Source organism: Triplophysa rosa, linkage group LG21, assembly GCF_024868665.1.
Source record: "Triplophysa rosa linkage group LG21, Trosa_1v2, whole genome shotgun sequence".
Lineage (NCBI taxonomy): Eukaryota > Metazoa > Chordata > Actinopteri > Cypriniformes > Nemacheilidae > Triplophysa > Triplophysa rosa.
In genome coordinates, this window is record NC_079910.1 from 475224 (window position 1) to 485280 (window position 10057).

A 10057-nucleotide genomic window follows, 5' to 3' on the forward strand; every position below is an offset into this window, starting at 1 on the left:
TCTCTCTCTCTCTCTCTCTCTCTCTGTCTCTCTCTCTCAATTTCAATTTTCAAAGTACTTTATTGGCATGATTGTGTGTTCGTGCAGGAAAATAATCAGCTTTGTAAACCGCGTGGATATATGTGTGTGTGCGTGTGTGTGTGTGTGCGTGCGTGCGTGTGTGTGCTTCCCTTCTCCCGGACTTCTCTCCACCGTTGAAGATTACAGTTTTCATACATTAGTTTTCGTCAATGAAAGGAACACTTCGCCTTCCGTCTGCAACTCTGAACTGTAAATCCTCGTCCTCATCCTCATCTTGACAGACTTATTGACAGACTTATAATTGTATTTAATGTTAAGAACATTCTGTGAAAATATAACCTTGCTATCTTTAATATTGACAGTTTAATCTTTAATATCATGGCAGTTACCGTTAATAAATACATTGAAGCTCTACCATTGAAATATGTGAAGATGCTCTGGAGGATGAACCTGACCTTCACCATACATATTCTGGTCCTGATGTGCTGATGTTTCAAGAGAGGAATTCCCCTCAATCCACCGCAAACTCACATTCAGCTCCGACTCCATTCTGGTGAGGAACGCCCATTTTCCCTTATCCCAATTCCCAATGGATAAAAAACATGTCCTACGCCACATTTTGTTCTGTTCACCCAAACACACGTCACGTTATGTCAAATGTAAATACCGTTTCATGTCGATTCGTAAAATCGTTCAGCCATCTTCAGCGATTTCCGCCGCCTCTCTCTCCCCCTGTAGCTTCCCTTGCTTTATGTTCGCCAGCTATGTGATATCATTGATTTCTCTACATGGGTTTGGTTACCATGGTAACGGCAGACTCCTCTCTCTCTCTCTCTCTCTCTCTCTCTGTCATTCCACTGGTGTTCTGAGTCGACCGAGGCAGTCAGACGAGTAAATATACAGAGCAAATAAAAAGGATGAACAGAAGGTGAAGAAGAAGAGGGAGATGACCGTGAGAATGAGGGAGCAAATACTGAGACAGAACGTGACTGAACGAACAGAAATACAGTTTTCTAAATGGCCTTTATTAAATAACAGCAAAAAAGAAAGCGAGGGGTCTTGGCAACCAAAAGTCACCAGCAGTTGTAAATTTGCTTTATTTGTTAATAGTTATGTCTGCCGTGCTTGATGCAGTACTCCAGTTCCCATAATGCACTGCAGTACACATAAATCATTTGAACTGTTGTTTTATGGTTTTACGGTGTTATTTACACTGCTGTTGTTCTTGTTCATCACATGGAATAGTTTGCTCAACAATAGAAATTCTGCCATCATTCATTTACCCTCATGTCACTCAAAACCTGCAGGCTATTTGAATGACCTGTAGAACACAAAAGAAGGTATTTTGAGAAATGTCAACGCTCAATGCTGTTTGGTTATAAACCATTTTTATATAGTTGTTTGTGTTCTGCAAGAAGAAAGAAAGGCATACATGTTTGTAATGACAAGAGGGTGAATAATTATGAGAGAATGTTCCTTTCTGGGTTCCTCACTTAAGCACAAAGCCACAGTTTAAACACTAGCTGCTCTTTTGACGCACACAAACACAATGTGACACATTGTTTTCGCCATCTGCTTTGCATGACTTTACAAAGAAGCTGCAAATACACAATGAGCAAGCCGACAAACATCCTCACGCGGGTGTTACCTGCTGTCGGGCACAGTTGGTGTTGACCAGGGTGGCAGCGTGCTGCGGAGGGTATTTATTCCGCTGGTGCTCCACGTCGCCGCCCTTGTGGAGCTTGGCGAAGGCCTCCATGTCAGGGTTGGAGAGGCGGCGCGTAGAGCTGCCCAGGGTGTGATACCGGCGCTGATATTCTGCATCATCCCCACGCAACATCACAAGAACTTGATCTCTTCTGTTTCTTTTCTATCTCCTCCCTTTCTCTCGGTCACAAACCTGCGGGGGCGAAAAAGCAGAAAGCAGTCGTTTGGTATGTTGGACACAGAGATGAATTTCAATTCACATACAGAAGAAATAACATTGTGACATCGTCCTCATACATGTAGTGTATGATAAAGTCACATCCCTCAAACCCGATGATACAGGAACAGATGTGTTAATAGAAGGAAGAGGAAGCCAGGAATGCAGATAAGACGCGGAGATGGAGGGGCAGAAATTGAGCGATGATGTGATAGCGGCTAAACACGGAGAAACAGGCAGGTTGTCAAAGCCTGCGCTGATCGAAGATTTATGATTTTAGCATGTGTGTGTGCGTGTGTGTGTTGAGGATATGTCTGCCAAACACCAACGCTGTCTGTCCTCTTTAATGATGCCTTCCTCTGTCTCTCTCTCACTGCCTGTCTCTCTCTTCACATCTCTGTATAATAGCTCTATTAAGCAAAGCATGTGCACAGGCTCACAGACCCAAATGCTTACTCCATTATAGAGAAGTGTTTGCTAATAACTGCATTAGATTAACATGCAAACTCAAACACAGCCATTTACATTACATGAATATATTTGGCAGATGCTTTTATCCAGACCTACGGTGCATTTAAAGTGGAGACCCTGGGAATTGAACCCATGATCTTGCCGTTGCTAGCATCTACTGAAAAAACCTCAGGAGCCCATCCTGACAACTGCCCCCTAAATTTTAACACAGTAACAGCAATCAATGGTAATAATGTACAAAAATATTTTCAAATTATTTCACCAAAACCGGAAAATTCAACCAAACCTGAATGAGATTTTACTTCTTGAATTGGATTGTGAATTTTTAGATTTTACCCAGGAAGCCTTTATTATACATATTTTTTTATCAGAGCGTCTATTTACACTGAGTACAAATAGCCCGCCTTGTTGGCAGAGACTATTTGCACTAGCTCCGCCCACTAATATGGGTGACTCCAGTGGCGTAAGGTGTAAAGTCTGTTTAGCTTGGCATCAGAGATGGGGTTCTAATCCATCTCTTGCTGAAAATGCCCTTTCACTTTTTTATTACATTACATTTACATGTATGCATTACTGATCATAAAGGCATTTTTTTCTATAAAATTGATGCAAGGCTTAAAATTCATTTTTATTCATAAGGTTTAGGGTAAAGGGGTATGTGTGGGGCTTTAATATCTCAATAAGTTGCCACCGTTTTAATCATTTTTATAAATATAATGATTTACACTCTGTTATTATTGCATAATGTTTAATGCACAACAATACGGAGGTGCAAATAGTAAAGTTATCTGCCACTATTTATAAGTACCAATAGCATCTAACTACTATTTCTACTTCATCCAAAGAAAATACAGCTATTTTCACTCAGTGTAAACAGAACCTACTGCTAAACTTAGTGTAAATAGCATCTATTGTTATAGCCGCTGCCTATTTTTATTTACATTACATCACATTACATTACATTTATTCATTTGGCAGACACTTTTATCCAAAGCGACTTACAAGTAGGAGAGGATGTAAACATTTAGTCAACACGCTAAACAGTACCGTTAGTTTACAAGGCCATGCTACTAGGAAAATCATATCTGAAGTAAGCAAAGGAGAGAATGAACAACAAGATTTTTTTCTTTTTAGACAAGAGTTAAGACAGTTATTGGTTAGTCAAATAAAGGCGGAACAGGTGTGTTTTGAGCTGTGTTTTGAAAGTTGTGAAGGATGCTGCAGTTCGTGTGGAGGCTGGCAGTTCATTCCACCACAGGGGAACAGAATCAGTCAAGGTTTTTGCAAGCGATTTGGTGCCTTGCTGTGATGGAACAACCAGGCGTCGCTCATTTTCAGAGCGAAGATGACAGAAGGGGATGTAGACCTGGAGCACTGAGTTAAGGTAAAGGGGCGAGTTTGCCGTTATCTCCAGTGTCAGAGGCCAGTGTCAGAGATTTAAACTTGATGCGGGTGGCAACTGGCAGCCAGTGAAGTGAAATCAGGAGGGTTGTAGGTGATGCTCTTTCATCCAAGAAGAGATGTCCAGAAGGCAGGCAGAGACACGGGCAGAGATGGTGGGGTCATCTGGCTGAAAAGAGAAATAAAGCTGCGTGTCATCTGCATAAAAATGGTATGAGAACCCATGTGCCTTAATAATTGGACCCAGGGAGGTGGTATACAGTATATAGAAAAGAGGAGAGGAACCAGAACTGAGCCCTGAGGAACTCCAGTTGTCTGCTGTGAGATCTGGATGTCTCGCTTCTCCAGAATAACTCAAAGGATCTGCCTGTGAGATAAGAGTCAAACCAGATGAGTGCAGTTCCAGAGATGCCCAGTTTGGAGAGAGTGGACAGCAGGATCTGGTGGATCACAGTGTCAAATGCAGCAGAGAGATCAAGTAGAATAAGGACAGATGACAAGGTTTTAGCCCTTGCCTGCCGTAGGTTTTCGATGACAGACAGGTCGTTTTCTGACCGTCCAGAAGGTCGTGCTATGAGAGATAAGCAGAGAGTTGGTTAAATACTACCCTTCCGAGGGCCTTGGAAAGGATAGGCAGGAGTGAGATTTGTCTGTAGTTGCTGACCACTGAGGGGTCGAGTGTTGGTTTCTTGAGTAAAGGTGTTACCAGGGCTTGTTTAAGTGAGGTGGGGACAGTGCCAGTGGTGATGGTGGTGTTTATAATGCGTGCGAGTTGAGGCAGTAGAGACGGAGAGATGGCCTGCAGGAGGTGGGAAGGGATCGGGTCGAGGGGACAGGTAGTAGGCCGGGTAGAAAGGAGAATTTTGGAGACATCAGTCTCCGAGAGGGGAGAGAAAGAAGAGAGTTGAGGATAGCAAGGGATAAGAGAGAGATCAGGGATATTTCAACTTAATATTTAAAAAAATTGAATGGATTCACATTAAACATTTTTCAAGATCTTTCCAACTTATTTATTTATAAGTCTATATTTATTACAAAATGAGTTATAAATAGAAAATATAAAAAATAAACAAAATGGATAAAACATTTCAACAGCAAACAACAGCAGCTCACCACTGGTCAAAATTTTAAAAAGTTGAAATGACTTGTAAAGCCCATTCAGTTGTACTCCAAAATTTAAGGCTGCAATGCTTTTACAGTTTTTACAGTAGATATAAAATCTAAGAAGTGCTGTACACCAACATTTTCTTGCATCCCAGTATCTGGTCCGATGTTAAGAGCTGATCTTAAGAAAGTGTACTCAGACTGACCTTCACTTGGACTGAAGCCATGTCTCTGTGTAAACAGTCTATCCAGCTGAGCGAACACATATTTTCCCATCAGCAGACTTAGCACACACCTACACACACACGCACACACACACACACACACACACACACGCACGCACGCACGCACGCACTCACGCACACACGCACACACACACACACTCAAACAAACACAACTCTACTTTACACTTAATGCTAATTACACATCATTTATTCATCACGCAACCTGAAAAAAACAAACAACTCAAATGGAGTTATGTAAACAGCATACTGTATCTGTTACATGTTTCTAACAAAGATTATTTTGTTAACTCGACTCAAGTTTTGGGCCAAAATGCATCAGACAATGTTGCAAGACTTTGAAAGTTCCCAAGATGCATTGCAGCATGTTTAATTCTGTGTTTATTCATTTGTTTTTCTTTTAAAGATTAGTGTTTTAGTTCTTGCTGGCTTAACATATGCTTTAATTGTTGTGTTCAGAGTTTTTTTAATAATGAATGATGGTTTTTGATTGTTATCATGGTTAAGGTTTGTGTGTTTAATGTTGAGGTGTCCGTGCATGTCACTACGACACAACCAGTTAAAAATACACTCAACACAAACTGTTTAAACAGGTATTTGATCAAAGTTTTGGTCTGTCTGAGGCAGAACACATGAACAATTAAAAGACAAATACATTTGTTTATTTTTAAATAATAAATCTATATTCTCTATTTAGCCAACAAAAAATATTTTGTTCTGTTGTTCATTAGTTAAACTTGATTATGTTGCGACAGCTGATGACTTAAACATAATTTTGTTAAATTGGGTAGACCTTGTGATAGGTTGCCTTATATTTTAAATTGACTCAACTATTTTTTACTGTGCAGTCTATTCACCCCATATTATAAAACAGCAGACAATTTAATATATAAACACAATTTCACGGCAATTCGTAACTATTATAATGTCATTTGTGTGTTTTAGTATAATCTGCTTTAGTGAGCACCCATTTCTGATGTGTGTGTGTGTGTAATTAACAACTATGATAAATAAGCTTCAGCTCAGTTGATCGCCACTCGCGTGTATGCATGTAAACCGTGATTGATGTACCGCCCAATTTTAACTCTCCTCACACAGACACATAAACCCCGTCTGCCATGACAGCGGTCTCGACCCCCGCGCCACGGCAGGTATGAGCGCTCAGCCGTAAGTGTTGAGGGATTCTGGGATTTCTCGGCAGAAGGGAGCCAGTCAAGTGCCGAGAGATTCATGATCTTTCGTTGTCAGGATCAGAGGAGAGACGATGAAAGCAGGATGAAAGGGCTGGGAAGAAGGAAACAGGAGGGAGAGAGACTGGTCATGAACGAGATGGAGATCGCATAAAACTGATTATTCTTGTTAATATTATGAATTATTTTGACTTTAATTCACTTATAATTTTGATTTGATTTGATCATATTTTTCTATTCTGTCTCTGACTAGAATTAAAATGAACACGTCAAACATATTCATCTGTCAGGACGTTGCAGAAGTTGTTAGTGGCTTACTATCAATAGATTTTTTGATTTTTGCTATTAATAGACTAGGTTTTTCATTGACTGGGGATTTATGGGGTGTTCTGAAACAGAACATTGTCACATCACAATGAACTCTTTCATATTAAAAGGATTCCTTGTGATATGACCCCTTCAAATAACCGCAAAAATACAGCGTCAGTGATTGAGTGAGTGAAAAGTGCAGTCCTTACCCAAGGGAAAGCATGTAGATATGATTAAACCCAAAATATATTCTGCGATGGTTGAGATGAACAGATCTACCACATGCACAGCTGAACTGATAAAAATGTCTGATTTATTTCTCGTCCATATTTCAGGCCTGGTAATCTTCAGATTGTAATTTTAGATCGCAGTGAGAAATGCTTTGGAGGGCGTGGCCAGCAGTGCAGATTATGACATCGCAGTGAAGAAAGCCATCAGTCATGGTGACGTGACCTTGATATTAAAATCCTCATGGACACCAAACACAATTTACAGTGCAAACGAGAGAGAGAGAGAGAGAGAGAGAGACAGAGAGAGAGAGAGAGAAGAGAGAGAGAGAGAGAGAGAGAGAGAGAGAGAGAGAGAGAGAGAGAGAGAGTGAGAGAGAGAGAGAGAGAGAGAGAGAGAGATTTAATTAAAGCAGTCTGGACTGAGCATCGCATAGTTTAACACTTTCCAAGTCATTTAAAATATCTATTTACAAATCTCAAAACGATTTTTGTTTAGGAGCCTCTGACTACAGAATGACTACTGAATGTGAGAAACATCTGACACTGACTATGTAACGACTGCTGTTCCAACATCTGCACCCGAGCCGTGCCTTCACACATTCACAGAAACACATCAACTTGTGAATGTCATGACGTTACGGTGTGTTATCAGACTGAACTACTGTAGCAGGGATTCCCATCACATTTAAACTGAACAAGTTTCGAAAAAGCATCATTAAAGTCCCCGTGAACCGGAAGTTGTGATCGTTTTTACTTCCGTATGTTGACGCATTTTCCGAGTGAAATGGAATTTCTAATGAGAAAACATGATTGGATGTATAAAAACATCCGTTGCATTTTGAAATGGAACTGGCAGCAGATTGAAAGATGAAGGGGAGGAGTTAACGGATGCTCCGCCCAAGCTGTCTAACATACATCAATTAAGATGGATAGTCATTACAGGACGCAAGTGCATTTTTAGATTTTAAATAAAGATTATGAGGGCACACGATTTTAAGAAGAGAATGACCCACATTGATAATTATTTACAATAAACGTTGCAATATTTAATTAAAAAATAGTCATTGTCATTTTTTATTTCACTGGGACTTTAACAGCTTGGACCAAATGCTTTTGACTAAATAACATCAACTACACTGATGATCCGAATGGTTACTACTGTAGGAATAAAAACTTCATTCAAATTTTGCATGCATGTTGTGTAGTTTGGAGTGTAAACTGAAGCCCAGCTTTGAGAAGAATTGAGAATATTGTCCTTTACTGTTAGATGAAATCTCTTTAATATCTCAATTATTTCTCCTAGACATCAATGAGATTAAATGGAGAGCAAATTGAAACTTTTGCTTAGGTCTCCTGCATCTCAGATATTTCTCCTCAGAATCTCACAAATGTCTCCATTAGAGTCTCTCAGAAGAGATCTTAATCGATCTAATTTAATAAACAATCTGAGCTCAGATTTGTCTCGTCTGCAATCAAAAGTCAATATTATTGAAGATCTCAATATCAACTCAAACATTTCTCATCAAATTTACTCAAATCCACATTATTTGACCTTTACAATCTACATTCATTTACACCTCAATGCTCTTCAACAATTACTGCCTCATTTCGTCGCTGTCCTTCCAAAACCTTGGATGTCCAAATTTGCTGTTTTTTCAAGAAATGGAAAAAGATTGCGTTGATTTATATTTATACATATGAAAGATATCAATTACGTTAAAGTCGTGCTGAGTGACACAAAAAAGGGGGAAATTCGTGTCCACAGACAGGAATGAATAGATTACAGTTCATGACAATGTCACGAATTCCTTTCAGACTGTGTCGGAAGGGCAGGGATTTGTTTCTGTTTTTATTTCTCCTAAGCCATTTCAAAGTTAATGCTTAAATGAAACACAACTGAGAACTCCATCAAATCTGAGCCATGAAAGAGCAACATCTGAGCAATAACATCTTCCTCTTTGAGAGTGTCATAGCTCATAGAGATGTTTTGACACTGAAGCGATCGTGACTGGAGAACCATAACTCTGAGAACTGGAGGTACCTGCTGGAAGGTGGAAGTCTGATCAGATACCAATTAGCATTAGCAGATAAAACAGCAGGACATAAACACACAGAGGAAGGAATCAAATTGAGCTTGAACTAATTCTGCTTGTTATCCAGCACACACACACACACACGCACACACGCGCACACACACACGCACACACACACACACACACACACACGCACACACATTAACTGAAGAGACATGTTGCCATGAGACAAATCCACATCACACCAACCATCAGTGGGCAGAGTATATTTTAAATGAAGCACAAACTCTGACCCCCAACACCACATTTGCATTTCCATCTCTCTCTCTCTCTCTCTCTCTGTCTCCGTTGTCTCAGTAGAGGTAAAATCCCGTCTAACCTTTGACCTTGAGACAGATCACCCGCTGGAGACGCTAAGCGGTCAGAGACAGGATTGATGCTAATGCAGGCCCTTCCCGGGTGTCAGAGGACATCTCCCGGGTGTCATCAGCGCTAAAACGTGTTACACTGACCCCGATGTCCCTCAGCGGTAATGATAAACATCTTACATTGTTAGTAGAATGAAATAATGTTTTCAGAATGTTTCATACTGCACGTTAATAGGAAGGTTAGCAAACCGTTCTTACTACAAGGTATTTTTGTGTGCTGGGCAGGAGGAGATGAAATTAACAAACATTTGTAACATTGTTACAAAGCAGCTGCGCATGAGACATATTGACTGTAAGCAAAACAATTAAAGTTGTACCTGTAAAAACAAATAAGGTGAAAACATGCACAGAAGACAGACAAGTACACACAGGTTCAAACACGCCCACATACAAAACACAGACTCACAACTCCACACACACAACATGCACATGTACTAACACACACAGACACACATACCGACGCACACACACACACGCACACGCACACGCACACACACATTAGATTATCATTAATAATCTAATAGCATTTGAAATTTTGTGGTGAAGACGTGTCAGGTGACCGCGTCCTTCTTTATCCAGCTCTATCATCTCAGCTCTTGTCAGGGAGGTGGGGACATGTGGGAGGAAGAGAGTGAGAGAGAGAGAGAGAGAGAGACAGAGATAGAGAGAGAGAGAGAGAGAGAGAGAGAGAGAGAGAGAGAGAG

At 40.4% G+C, this 10057-nt stretch overlaps 1 protein-coding gene across 4 annotated transcripts in view; it reads right to left on the reverse strand.

Annotated features, from left to right (window-relative positions):
- LOC130545575 (SRC kinase signaling inhibitor 1-like) overlaps positions 1-5274 on the reverse strand; it is a 27596-nt gene extending 22322 nt beyond the window's left edge. For 2 of the 4 annotated variants that reach the window (XM_057320178.1, XM_057320175.1), the window contains exon 1: positions 1670-1950. In XM_057320178.1, coding sequence (XP_057176161.1) covers positions 1670-1861 — 192 coding nt within the window. In that variant the 5' untranslated portion in view covers positions 1862-1950. Of the gene's footprint in view, positions 1-688; positions 1583-1669; positions 1951-5127 lie in introns of those variants that run through there. The other 2 variants (XM_057320176.1, XM_057320179.1) reach the window with 2 other exon arrangements.
- Between the last annotated feature and the right edge of the window lie 4783 nt (positions 5275-10057).